The sequence below is a fragment of the Adelges cooleyi genome, unplaced genomic scaffold (assembly GCF_023614345.1).
Source record: "Adelges cooleyi isolate 19-005CV unplaced genomic scaffold, UGA_ACOO_1.1 ACOO_flye_CR_arks_rails_tigmint_CR_PRNA_30, whole genome shotgun sequence".
In the NCBI taxonomy this organism is placed as follows: domain Eukaryota; kingdom Metazoa; phylum Arthropoda; class Insecta; order Hemiptera; family Adelgidae; genus Adelges; species Adelges cooleyi.
Genome location: NW_026095971.1, coordinates 1,583,792 through 1,597,871, shown reverse-complemented (window position 1 = coordinate 1,597,871; position 14,080 = coordinate 1,583,792). Strand labels below are relative to the sequence as shown.

The following is a 14,080-nucleotide window of genomic DNA, read 5'->3' as shown; positions in this document are numbered from 1 at the left end:
TATCCGAAACTCCAACATTTTTCAATTTTAAAAAGATATACGTAATTGAAAAAAATCTTGCTTTTCAAAAATGTATATCATTTGAGATCAATATTTGTAAATAATATGTTTAATAAATGCAAGTTAACCTATTTGTCTCAGTCCGTACTCCGTGATTAAAGTTCTCAAAACGTGTAAAATTCATATAGACAGCAAAAAAAACGAAATATTTTCATAATCTTACTAAGATATTTTGACAAATACAATAATAATGAATATAATAAATATTTATCCCGTTAAAAGCATAGAATATAATCTTAATTTGCGTTTAAAATATTTATACTGTTTATACTAATAATCGGTAAGGTATAAATATAATTAATATTCAGTTAATATAATAATATATTTTTTCTGACAAAATTTCCCACTCAATATCTTATCATTTATCTTGGCAGAAAAACTATATTGCATATTGTTTTTTCCATGTAATTTCAAATCACATGTTCGCAGACCGGCGAAGAGGCTTAAACGCAGCCAGGGGTAATTTAGTATTCACCAATAACTTTTCATCATTGATAATAAGTCACCGCACGAATCACGTTTTTTTTTTTTGGATTTTACATTTTTACCTGTAATACATCAATTGCTATTCATTATCGTACTAGTTATTTAATTCTTGACTCAAATATTGTTATTTTAGAGATGTTTCTTCATTGCTGTCTAATCTAATCTAATCTAGTAATTATTATCTATAATTCAAGTGACGCGCTTACATCTACAATGGCAACTATACTAAAATCGTCCAGGTTGATTTGTTACTCATGTAAGTAGAATACGTTATTTTTTTTTTGGCATTGGCAAGTTGTATTTTAATTAAATTGATTGTGTTAGTGCCTCGCAACAGGACTTCATCCCAACTGAACAGATGTATCCAAACGTTATGCGTAAGTTACTTGTTTCTTAGGTAGTCCAAAAAACTTGAATTTAATCATCGCATTATGAATTAATTTTGACTTAGAAATACAATGTACCGCTTCAAAAATGTATGAACGATGTCCTTCGCAGACAAAACACAGTTATTGGTCCGATTGTGGGTCGTGCTAGAACTTATGCCGCACCAAACGAAAAAAAAGTATATCAACGTAATAAACCACACTGTAATGTCGGAACTATAGGCCATGTAGATCACGGAAAAACTACACTTACAGCCGCTATAACTAAAAGTAAGACATTTTTCAATTCATATTTTTATTGGGTCCCCTTATCACTCATTAATATACATCATAACACAAAATATTTGTCTATACTTTATAATAGACAATGCCAATAAAATAAATTTAAAGTACCTAGTACATAATAGTGTTACTCAACTATTAAAAATGAAATTGATGTCGTCAATCATTATTATTATATAATACGTATTATATATACTTTTTAAGATTGCATCAATCGTGTAATCGAAGAATTAATTGTGCTAATTTTAAATTACTATTTTTATAATCTACCACAGATTGTAATTTTATTAAAACTAGGTAATGCAATTTCGACAGATAAGTTAAAAAAATATATTACTAACGTTTTAATAAAAGGTTGTTCGTTTAAAGCTTTGTCTATGCTAGTAAACCATATACTTCAATGCATAACATAGATGTGTGTGTTTGTATAACATTTCGGCAATCCACCTAATGTCAGTATTTTATATAAACATTTGATGTGTATGTTGCTGCATTTAACTATGAAACATCTGTGGTTAGTGACTAGTGTGGATAAGATTCATTTTTTTTATGAGTATAAGCTTATTTATTTGATATTTAAACATTATCATTATGATATTTATAGTTTTATCCTCTAAAAAAATGGCCAAGATGAAGCAGTATGCTGATATTGATAATGCTCCAGAAGAAAAAGCTCGTGGGATTACTATTAATGTTGCACATGTTGAATATGAAACCGAAGCCAGACATTACAGTCATACCGATTGTCCAGGCCACGCTGATTATATCAAGGTAATTTATATGAACTGTAAAAATGTTCCCCACACAATTCTGTCTATAAATAATTTGCTTATGTAAAATTTTCTACAAATAAATCTTTAAAACAGTGGCGTAGCAAAAATTGTATTATTTCGGGAAGGAAGTAACCTTTAATGTGCTAAAATTAAAAAAGTACCACGCTGCACTGTAATTAATAATTTATATTTCCTGATATTCTATAGAAAACTGTAGCCCCTCTTAAATACATCATCATCGTGTAGCTTAACGGGCCATGAAGGCCCAACGCTGCCATCATGAGATGGTTTCTTGACGAATTCGCTTCCGGGACGGGTCGTCAATCCGTCGCCGGATCTCAAATACGCTTCTGCTATTAAATAATTTAGTAATTTTGGACATTATTTATGCATTAATTTACATTATCACTTTTTTTTTTAAATAACTTTTATGTGTAGTGTATAATTTTAATAAGTATTTACATCTTATCAAAATGATTATGTAAACGAATATATCCATTTGTTATGAACAAAATATTATCATTTTACAGAACATGATCACAGGAACTAATCAAATGGACGGAGCTATATTAGTAGTAGCTGCCACAGATGGTGCTATGCCTCAAACTCGAGAACATTTACTATTGGCTAAACAGATTGGAATCAGTCATGTCATTGTGTTTATTAATAAAGTAGATGCTGCTGATACCGAAATGGTTGAGTTAGTTGAAATGGAAATCAGAGAACTGTTATCCGAAATGGGTTTCGATGGTGAAAATTTACCAGTAATAAAAGGTTCAGCTTTGTGTGCTCTTGAAGGAAAAGAACCTGAAATCGGTAAACTTTAACAAACTATGGAATTATATAACATTGATAATTTCAACCCTATTTTTTTAATAGGTGAAAAAGCTATTCTATCGTTGCTGGATGAGGTTGATAAATATGTACCACAACCGACCCGTGATCTAGATAAACCGTTTATGATGCCTGTAGAACATGTTTATTCAATTCCCGGTCGTGGAACAGTCGTTACTGGTAGACTAGAAAGAGGAATAATCAAAAAAGGAAATGAATGTGAATTCATTGGCTACAACAGAACCATCAAATCCACCATTACAGGTTAGGTTTTTAGTGTTTTGAAAAAACTCGTTGATGGACATAAATAATTTGTTTGTTTTATTCATTCTACATTCATCTGTGATAGCAGTTTTTTTTTTTTTAATTAACCAAAAAAAAAAGTGATTTATAATGATAAAATTTATCTTTTGATTATCATTCATATAACTAACACCCTTAACACAATAAAAAGGTATGTCCACAACTAAATTGTGTCAATAGCATTGATAAATTACGTACATGAACACGTACATTTTGATGTAACTAAGAAATGTTTTACTAAAAAAAATACTTATTCTGTACAATTAGGTATTGAAATGTTCCACAAGATTCTCGAAGAAGCTCAGGCTGGTGATCAGCTGGGTGCTTTGATTAAGGGTACCAAACGTGATGACTTGAGACGTGGAATGGTTTTGGCAAAACCCGGTAGTGTAAAAATGCAAGACAACGTTATCACTCAAGTATACGTGTTGACAAAAGACGAGGGAGGTAATGGCAAACCGCTAATACCTTATCAACAATTGCAAATGTATTCTAAAACTTGGGATTGTGCTGTTCAACTACATATTGTCAGCAAGGAGTTGGTTATGCCGGGCGAAGATTGCAGGTATGGTATCAAAAATGGTTTCCAAAATTCTAATTATTATTGTTTACCGATATTATTTTTAGCATCCAGTTAAAAATGATAAGACCTATGGTTTTGGAACAAGGACAAAGGTTTACATTGCGTGTCGCTGGCACAACGGTTGGTACAGGTGTCATCACTGATGTCAAGAAGAGGTTATTAGACGAAGAACGACGGTCGTTAACAGAAGGAAAGAAAGCACGTGAAAAAAAGGCTGCAAAAGCTGCTGAAGTTTAATTAGTATTATTCCTAATATTTCCAGCACTAAAGCCAATACAATGTAAATAAACTAGTGTGCGACATAGATAACGGACATTATAAATTGTAGTATTTGTGTTTTCACATTGAATTACTATTTGGATATTTAGCCTGTCAGATTAAATAAAACCCATTTTTATAATAAATAATATAAGATTATATATACATATTTTTTTTTTTAGTTATCGATAAAACTTGTCTTGAATTTATTTTTCCGAATACCACAAAAATATTTTAAAGTTTTTAATTACAATCCAACAATTTTTAGAACAAATATAAATAATCTTTTATAAAACTTTTATTTTACAAGTGTGAAAACATTTGTATTATTCAAAATAAAAAACTTCAATACAACAAGCAAAGAATATTAGTGAATGGTGTTTTATTAATGATTACTTACCGACTTAAGTAATTTATATTAGGTTCATATTTTCCTTGAATTTGAATAGAAAAAGAAATATTTTAAATAAATACAGAATACAGCCAAAAAACATATTGCACAAACAATTTATTTATTTTTTTAATTACTGTACTTAAAATGTTGAATAATATATGTAAAACCTCATACGTGTTTCCATAGATTTTCATAAAAACTAACATATTAAAAAAAAATATATTGATTTTTATATTTTAAGACAACATCCACTATCCTAAAAAATCAGCAAAGAAAAAATGTTTTAAGTGAAAATTAAAAAAAAAAACAGATGGAAAAGTATCAAGAAATTATGTTTTTGGGTAAAGGTACATTTGGTACAGTTATGAAATGTTTTAACAGAACTACTAAACGTCTAGTGGCCATAAAAAAAATGCTCAACAAGACGGATAGCCATTTTAACAACGAAATGATAGTGCGTGAGATAACATTGTTAAAGATGTTGAAAAACAACCACATTGTTGAAATGATCGAAGTGTTTCGTTATGCTGGATGTATTTACATTGTTTTTCCGTACATGACTCACAACCTTTATGAATACATGAAATTAAAAAACAGTACCCTAACTTTAAATGAAACCAAGAAGTTTTCATATCAAGTAAGTAAATAGTCAACATCGTAGTGCTGAAAAAAATATTATATGCTTTATTAAATGAACTCTGTGTATGACTAAAAAATCAGTTCAGATGTGTGATCATATTTTGCAAAAATGATTGAACAATAAATAAAAGTCATGAATAATTTATTATTAATTTTATTTATAAATAAATTATTAACAAATAAAAATAGTCATTTTCATGAATAACTAAACAGGAAATCTAATACTTGCCTAATAAATAATATAAACAATAATTTATTATGAATAATTATTTAAAAATTAACAAAATAATACCCATCTCTGCCGATCACCTTTTATTTTATTTTAAACTTATTATATTTAAAAACTTTTCACGTTTGATTTATGAATAAATGTTGTTTCAAAAATAACAAGTTTGTCATATGTTTTTTTTTTTTTTTTTGTGAGTATTTTAACCAAATTGGTGGTTAGGTTACATAATTTAATTTTTTCTTATATAACTTTTTTTAGTTATTACTTAAATACCTATAATTTATTTTACAAACGTGTCCACAATGCTACATTATATTAATTCCCATATTTCATAGGATTAACTATTAGTAGTAAATAACTTAGCAGTTTTTATTCTACAAAACAAATTGACTCCTTTGAAAATTGTTTTTAATTTTTACTAATTTTCATGTCAAAAAATTATACTTCCATTAGGTGTTAAAGGGGTTGCAATACATACACTCGCGGAACATATTGCACAGAGATGTTAAACCAGAAAACATATTATTTTCTCAATCCGGCGTTATAAAAATATGTGATTTTGGCATATCTCGTGTATATACATCAAATGATTTATTAGATCTCAGTACTAAAGTCGGAACTATCTGGTATCAAGCACCAGAAGTTTTGATGGGATTGAAGAAATACAACTCGATGATAGATATTTGGTCGGTAGGTAAGATCCAAGACTGATCAACCATTCCGTACACGTAACAACAATAATATTTAGGTATTTTGATGACGGAACTACTTGAAAGTCTACCGTTGGTAATGGAAGACACGTGTATAGCTCAATTGTACAATATTGTTAAAATATTGCACTGCAACGAAACCATCCATTCATATTTGAACAAGAAAGGCTATAAAATAAACGTGTTGCCACAACCTAGTAAATCTTATGGATTGGCCATAACCGCTATGCCACTCCGTGAGAAATATCCCAAATGGCCGTTGAGCGTTTTGGAAATAGTAACATACTGTTTGCAACTGGAACCAAATAATCGCAAGACTGCTGCAGAGTTGCTCGAAACTGAATTCTTTACAGCCGGTACGTTTTTATCAAAGTTCAACAAGGAATTGGCCATTAAACTAGAACATGAAAAAAAATAATTTTAAACAAGTTAAAATAATAAAGAGAAAATTGTTTTATAAATTATGTATACAATTTCTTTATAAAATTGTTGGTGGTACATAAGTGATAAGACGCCAAAATGTATTTGCTATTTTAATTAAGTTTTCAGATAATTTTTGGGGCATAATTATAGTACTATATCTATTCACGTAAGTTCAGGACAAATACACTTTTTTGAAAAATATTTTAACGTCTTAATTTTTAAAATATTTTTCTCGCTTTTTGGCTTTATAAAAGTACATTAAAATATGATTTTTGACGACTTCAAAAATACTGTGGGTCAAGCAAGCATAAAAATAGTAAAATAAAAACACATTATCCAAGGCGAAATTAATTCACATTTATTCATTAACCCAAACAAAATATATTTTTCTGAATAATTGAACTATTAGACAACCAAAAAAAAAAAAATAGTTTAAACAAAAATATTGTTTTGAACTTTAGTTTTTTTTTAATGGCATGTAAATTGATTGTCTATTAATTTAATAATCCAATTATTTAGAAAAAAAATATTTTTTTTAAATAATGAATAAAATTGCCTTGAACTATAATCTATATCCTTGATTTAAATACAAACATATTGCTAGTTGACTAATCTCCATTTTGATGGTTGTGAACAAATATTTTTTCCATTGCCGCATAAACGATTAAATGTCGTTTCTGGAGCATAACCCAGAATTTCTCGTTCTTCTTGTATTCTAAATGAAAATGTAGACTCATGTGTGCCAACAAAAAATCTAAAAACAAAATTTTAATTTATCTATAAATGTTTAATATGTATATGTATAATGTAATATAAATTTCTTAATTAAAAAAATTAAATGAAATAGAAAAATTGCTTACTTAGCTCGAGAACAAATTATTTGATCGATAATTGCTACTCCGCCATCCTTGAACAATCTCAAAATTTCCTTATTGGCTTCAAATTTAAGCACTCGATAACCTTCTAACGACTTTTTAAGCTGACGAACTTCTATTATAAACAGTGTTTAATTTATTACTAACGTTTTAGTAATAAAAATAAAATAAAAAACCTGAATCTGGTGCATCAGTAGATACAAAAATAACTTGAATTTCTTTAAGAGAACGGAGTATATCGAAAATTTGTTTTGCGGCCCACTCAATAGTAGGCACTTCCTTTGGACGTCCGAACAAAAAATCTCTTCGGCGCAAATGTGCACACAAGTAATTGTCCTTCAAATGGTTTTCCTTAAATTGTTTAGCAATATTTATAAGATTTTTGGAAAACTGCATACTTTTTCTAATTAACCAATACTCTTGACCTCCGTAATATTCGTGTAACGTCACTTCAGCATGGTTGAACATTATTGTTCTAAACATTATTAATTTTAATTTTAATACAACAAATAATAATAATAAGAATACAAATTACCGAGGTTGAAAATCATTAATAATTTTGACTAAAAGTGTCGAAGGTCCTTGAAATGATACGCAAATAGAGGTGATTGCTGTTAAATTTTCTGAACTCCAAAACTTTTTTTTAATAGGTTCTATACAGTTTGCAACGTCCCAATTATCTGACCAGTCATGATTTGGATCTGACAATCCAGGATAGTTTTGCAATGTAACTTGAACGTCTAATGGCCGCAATCCATTAACTAAAAATTTGTTAGTATTAATAAAAAAAAAAATAAGATAATAACATGAAGTTATTTAAAAACACATTGTAATTATAAATACCTTAACACTTTCTAATTTATAAAAAGTAAAAAAAAAATAATTTAGTAGTAATAATAATTTTATTTTATTATGGTATTTTTAATATAAATTATATTTTAAAGAAATTTGTTTTTGTTATCAAATTAACTCACAGCAGCAAAGACTACTGAACGTTATGAAAAAATGTTATTGTAGATATCTCTAGAAATGTCTACCTTCCAAAAATTCATGCAACTCCAAAACTGGAGTAGTAGTTTTTATAGAATCAATGTCAAAAAACAAACTCCAAGGAAGATATTCTTGGTCGATGTCTAATGTTCTCCAATGGTACAATTGATGCCAAGGTGGCATTACCTATAAAAAAAATATCATCACTAATAAATGATAATTACATATTGTTTATAGTGTAACATCTTGATGTTCCATGCGTACAACAACTAACAAGATTTTAGAATAAGTACCAAAATCCAATTATAATTTGAAACTTTATTCAAATGTCGTATAAATTCTGCCATACGCAGGAACACATCACGACGCAAATTAAATCCTTCCGATGGATTGACATCGTATAAAACATATCTAAAAAAAAAAAAACGCATGTTCAATAAGATTACATTTTTAAGTATTATCTAAGCTACATTTTAGAAATGGTAAAATGCCATAGAATATACCTAGTGAGATAATATTCATCATTTGTAATTAATTTAAATAAAAAATCTTTTAATACAAGTTTACGGTTCAAATCCAATATTCCTATTCTTACCTCGGCAATGTTTCAACAAAAGAATCAGTTCTGTCTGATGCATCGGAGTTCATCCGCACCAAGTCAACCATAGTCAATAACAATATTAATTTACTATAACCAAAACTATACATCTTTGTAGTTTTGTTTTTAAAAGATTCCTTAATATGTTATCTTTAATGTGTATTTGAGTGTTTTCGTTTAGTTTCTAAAATATGGTTGTGCTGCTCACAACCATATTTTTTACAAAATAAGTATGAGCAATTGTTTATTTTAAAAAAAGGTAATTACAATACTTTAATGTCTACTAATTAAATGCACGGTTTTCTATATTTTACAGAATGTAGATGAAAAGCTCGGTTGCCTTAAATTGAAGTCTTTTTGTTTGGTTTGCAAGGTTTAAGTTTAACGACATGCTTGTTTCTCGACGTTAACGTTGTCTAAAACATTTTTTAACATCGGTGATCGGCAAATTATCATTAAAAATCGTATTTGGCAAAATGTATTTATTTATTATTAATTATCATTACTGTTATCACTTATTATTGATCAACATCTTATCATTGCTTTCAAAGTACAAACTGGCAACTGCCAAGTCGTTGCTACGTTGCTCGCTACGAATAAAATACAAAATAAACAAAATAAAAATAAACACTATTTGCCTAAGAATCATGGTCAAAATAGCATTTTGAATTTGTAGTGATATCTTTTATAGTTAGTACTTAATTTGTTTGGACACAACAATGAAGTTTTCACAGTACTAATTTTACATTACTATATAAGTTCATCAACAATGTAACAATTATTTCATTTTCAAGCCTTCACAAACTATCTAATGTAATTGATTGTAAGGAAGGTAAAAATTATTATGCTTCGTATCAGCTTACACAGGCTGTGTTTTCACAACCATCAAAAAGTATTGTTGTATAGACAATACCGACCACTTCCTATTAAAAAACTACAGAATCAGTACACAGCAATTAAGGATAAATATAATTCTAAGTTGATTCAACATTTTAGGTAAATATATGGACATAATCTGTTGTTGTATAACCTGTTGAATCTGTTGTTGTTGTTGTATACATTTATATATTGACGCCTTTTACGAAAAGTTAAAAGTTTTATTTATTTACAAAAGTAGTATGTTACATCAATACTAATATGTTTGTCCCTTTAATGATGAAAACTAATACATATCTTACGGTTACTCCCACTTGAGTAGATTGACTGGTCTGCCAACTTTTCGGAATACTTGCACATTCCATCTTCAGGGTTGTGGTTCAATGCTGCTTGTATAAAGGTTTCCTGTAGACTCACATACATACAGGGTGATTCTTTTATCATGAGCTACTCAATACCTCACTAGGTTTAATTAGTAATTCATTTTTACATGATGTGATCTCAATTTTCCACAAATTTTTATGTTCCTACCTCCTTCTAAATAAGTTTTTTGATAGCAACTTTTGAAACTTAAACGGTAACATATATATTTTATTAACTTTTTAAATTAAGAATATTTTACTTACAATTTTGACTGGTTGATAACTAGTTTTGAACCACTATTTTTAAAGTTATAAGAGTCTAAAAGTTAGGATGGGAGGGGAAGTGCGCGCAGATAAAAATAATACTGCACTCCACCTTTCCTCCTGCCCTAAACTTGAAACTTGTTGACCAGTCAACATTTTTAGTATATTATTCTCAGTTTAAAAAGTTAATGAAAGTATGCGTTACCATTTTAGTTTCAAAAGTTGATATAAAAATAATTAGTTTAAGAGGGGTGGGAGCATTAACATTTTTGGAAAATTGAGATCACATTATATGAAAACTCTATGGAAAAAAAAATGTAATTATTAATTAAAGGTATTGAGTGCCGGGTGGGCCACTAAAAAAAATCACTCTGTATCAGACATATCATTCTTTGCTATGGTAATACGCTTAGCTCCACATGGGTCTAATGGAATTAGGTCACTTACTACTTTTCGAAACGGAAGTTAATATATTATGTATGATAAATAAATTAGATTAATTATTGTTATTTATTTGTTTTTAGTGTTTCTCATGTTCATCGAGTTCCAATACCACCTCATCTAATAGCTTTATTTCTACGTCCAGTTTCACGGTTTTTCGCTATGATTTTAGGCACACAAATACGTCGATGGTATCTAAAATTGAGTGAAAAAGAAAAAGAGAAATTTTGGTCAAACGTACAGAAGCGTCGTAAGCAGATATATTATAGTATAGCAGGAGCGTTAGGGCTGTTAACAATGTATTGTGGTTTCCATATGGAACTAGATCCGATCACGGGGAAAAGAAAACTAATTTTATTTAACCAACAACAAATGAATGCCATAGCCAATGTGATTGCTGAACAATTGATACAAGAAAATCCACATGCAGTTTTAAAACCATCTCATCCTCATTACCGAAGAGCATTGAAAATAGCAATGCAAATTATTAATGCAAACAAAAAACATGATCTCGTAAAAGATCGTAATTGGTTTTTAGTAGTAGTTAATGATCCAAGAATTAATGCAATGGTTTTACCAAATGGAATAATAGTCGTATTTACAGGCTTATTAAATATGGCTAATGACGAACAAGTAGGTATTGTATTGTCGCACGAAATCGCACATTGCTTACTCAACCATCACGCTATAAGATTAAGCCACGAATACTTGTTGGAAATACTTTTGTTCTTGCCATTATTGTTGGTCATGTGGGCTGTATTTCCAATACCTGAAGCCATTTTTGGTTATTTTTTAGGAAATTACTTTAAAGACTTAGTACTTTTATTACCATATGAACGTGATCAAGAGATAGAAGCGGACAAGTACGGTTTACTGTTAGCGGCGAATACATGTTTGGACGTTCGACAAGCTATAGTGTTTTGGAAAATGATGGAAAAAATAGATGTTAACAACAATATTCCTTGGTGGTTGTCAACTCATCCTTCACACAGTAAAAGAATCGAATATATTGAAAACCTAATGCCGTATGCTTTAAAAATACGACATCAAAAAGGATGTCCTGTCATTGATAAAAGTTATTGGTCAAGGTTACCATTTTTTAACTAAAAGTCCAGTAACTAAAGTTGTACAAATTTTGCTTAAAGTCGAACTATTTACTTCAACTAATCGGTAAACTGATGTAGGTAACTACAATATTAGAATTTTTATAGTTTAAATTTGTTGAGAGGCCTGAAAGTTAAATTATTTAACTAGCTAAGACTATGTAAGTCTTAGTGTGCCTGTCAAATTCTAGATAAAAATATCATAATCATCATATCTTATTGATTATTTTAAATGTTGAAAAAGTCTATTGTATAGTAAACTAACATATAAAACTATATCCAAAATTGTTTTTTACAGTTTATCACGTTCTTCAACTCTAGATTTGAAGTCTAATTTTAATCTTGTAAATGTTGTTTGTTAATTTTTTTTTTTTATATTACCCTTGGCAGCAATATTAAATATTTTTATTAACAAATTTTGTTTATTATAAATGACATATTTATTAATTTTTTTGTTTTTGTATAATTAACACAAAAATATTATGCTTTATTGATGAAAAAGCTTTATCGTAATATATATTTTTTTAAATTATTTATTATGTTATTATTAAATAGGTATATTTGTATTGGTCTTCAGTTATTTTAACATATTTATTTTATGTTTACCTATTTGCATCCTAAGGTAAGATCTAAGTAAAAAATGTAGTGATGATATCAAATCGGTGCTTATATTTTACCTATAAAAGTTTAGATGGTAAACAATAATTGTTTGATTTTATTGCCCTATTTACTTTTGCCCGCGTCAAAATATTAAGTATGTCATCAATTTGTGTGATCATTTTTTATCGTTGTTTGTTATCTCCCATAAAAAATACACAGCCCTCCGAAAACATCGGCAGCCATTTTGCGGTTATCCAATTGCTGACATACCTGCTTATATTGTTTATTTTATTTTGCATAGACATAATATACATAGACCGCGAATATTGCCGTATATTAGCATAATGTAAAATCACAGAATAGACTAAATTTAGTCTATTGTGTGGTAAACTACTGATGTTAAGTGTTAAAATAGGTATTATGTGCGAGTAAGATGTCTCTAAAAAGTTTTCTTCATGGAGCCTAAATAGTAATTTGCTGTTCCATGACAAAGTAAATTATTGATAACACTATGATAAAATAGTAAATTTAAAAACAAGTATCGACTTTTAATATAATATATTAAATTATAACTTAGAAATTTAATTTTACAGATTTCCCAAAGAATGTCTATAGTTTATTGTTTTTCATGATTTTGCCCGTTTTGTTTATATATAGAACGCCAATACAGAAATTTAATTTTTTGCCCGGCATTCGGCAATATTTATTCTTATCAACCGTTATCACGTTGATTGTATTTCAGATTATTATAGTTTGTTTAGTGTTTACGTTTTGTTTTAAAAAATTTTAAAAAAGGAATATTTATTATTTATTATTATAAATAAACCGAACGCCATTTAGATGACAAAATAAAGTTTTTAAATTCAATTTTATTTTATAACTGGGTAATATTATTGTTTGATTTTTATTGAGGAGTGTTTTAAATCGTTAAGTATGGCACAATATATGAATGCAGCGGTCGATGAAGACGCTGCTTTGCTACAGTTTCCAAAAGAATTTGAAAATGCCGAAACATTGCTTATATCTGAGGTAAATTTACTCACTATAATATAACATATATTTGTCAAAATATTATAATATATTACATCTAATTTTAGGTAAACATGCTTCTGAAATTTCGAAAGAACCAGAACGAGAGTGCTGAAGAAGAACAAGAATTCTCTGAAGTATTTAATAAAACACTAACGTATACAGAGCAGTGTTCGAAATTTAAGAATAAAGAAACTATTGTTGCTGTACGTAATTTGTTAGCTGGCAAAAAGTTACACAAGTTTGAATTGGCGTCTATTGGCAATCTCTGTCCACAACTAGCTGACGAGGCAAAATCGCTTATACCCAGTTTAGATGGCAGATTTGACGACGATGAATTACAACAAATTCTCGACGATATACAAGCTAAATTAAGTATCCAGTATTAAAAATTTCGAATGGTTTGTTTATAAAATTCCAGAAATGGTAAAAAATTATTTGATAGATATCAGTTCTAATAGGAAATATTAAATAATACTTTGTCTCTTTTATTATAATATTTAAATAGCCTAAGTTTACCGTTAGCTGTTGAAAAAAAAACTTTTTGTAAATTAAAATATATGGCGTTTTTTTTATTTTGAA

At 28.6% G+C, this 14,080-nt stretch overlaps 4 protein-coding genes across 7 annotated transcripts; 3 read left to right on the top strand and 1 right to left on the bottom strand.

Annotated features, from left to right (window-relative positions):
* Positions 1-558: 558 nt before the first annotated feature.
* On the top strand, positions 559-4,126 carry LOC126837857 (elongation factor Tu, mitochondrial-like). Its single transcript, XM_050571807.1, has 8 exons — positions 559-802; positions 871-923; positions 998-1,202; positions 1,819-1,985; positions 2,518-2,803; positions 2,867-3,085; positions 3,392-3,689; positions 3,752-4,126. Exons 1-8 carry the CDS (start codon positions 760-762, stop codon positions 3,942-3,944), a joined length of 1,464 nt encoding a protein of 487 aa, XP_050427764.1. The 5' UTR covers positions 559-759; the 3' UTR covers positions 3,945-4,126.
* A 1,492-nt stretch (positions 4,127-5,618) lies between these two features.
* LOC126838725 (GDP-fucose protein O-fucosyltransferase 2) lies at positions 5,619-9,367 on the bottom strand. Of its 3 annotated transcripts, none has more exons than XM_050573380.1 (8): positions 8,821-9,367; positions 8,519-8,636; positions 8,273-8,411; positions 7,771-7,996; positions 7,412-7,710; positions 7,221-7,350; positions 6,955-7,114; positions 5,619-6,334 (listed from the first exon to the last, which is right to left on the bottom strand). In XM_050573380.1, the coding sequence occupies exons 1-7, from the start codon at positions 8,931-8,933 to the stop codon at positions 6,961-6,963; spliced, it is 1,179 nt and encodes a 392-aa protein (XP_050429337.1). In that variant the 5' UTR covers positions 8,934-9,367; the 3' UTR covers positions 5,619-6,334; positions 6,955-6,960. The 3 variants fall into 3 exon arrangements, with proteins under 3 accessions (XP_050429337.1, XP_050429339.1, XP_050429338.1); XM_050573382.1 differs by having other exon boundaries at positions 8,490-8,636; positions 8,821-9,366; XM_050573381.1 differs by having other exon boundaries at positions 8,500-8,636; positions 8,821-9,366.
* Positions 9,368-9,374: 7 nt separating this feature from the next.
* Positions 9,375-12,277, top strand: LOC126838727 (metalloendopeptidase OMA1, mitochondrial-like). Of its 2 annotated transcripts, XM_050573384.1 has the most exons (3): positions 9,375-9,819; positions 10,850-11,016; positions 11,092-12,277. In XM_050573384.1, exons 1-3 carry the CDS (start codon positions 9,668-9,670, stop codon positions 11,871-11,873), a joined length of 1,101 nt encoding a protein of 366 aa, XP_050429341.1. In that variant the 5' UTR covers positions 9,375-9,667; the 3' UTR covers positions 11,874-12,277. The 2 variants fall into 2 exon arrangements, with proteins under 2 accessions (XP_050429341.1, XP_050429340.1); XM_050573383.1 differs by having other exon boundaries at positions 9,377-9,819; positions 10,850-12,276.
* Positions 12,278-13,165: 888 nt separating this feature from the next.
* On the top strand, positions 13,166-14,080 carry LOC126838516 (DNA-directed RNA polymerase II subunit Rpb4). Its single transcript, XM_050573007.1, has 2 exons — positions 13,166-13,498; positions 13,567-14,080. The coding sequence occupies exons 1-2, from the start codon at positions 13,403-13,405 to the stop codon at positions 13,885-13,887; spliced, it is 417 nt and encodes a 138-aa protein (XP_050428964.1). The 5' UTR covers positions 13,166-13,402; the 3' UTR covers positions 13,888-14,080.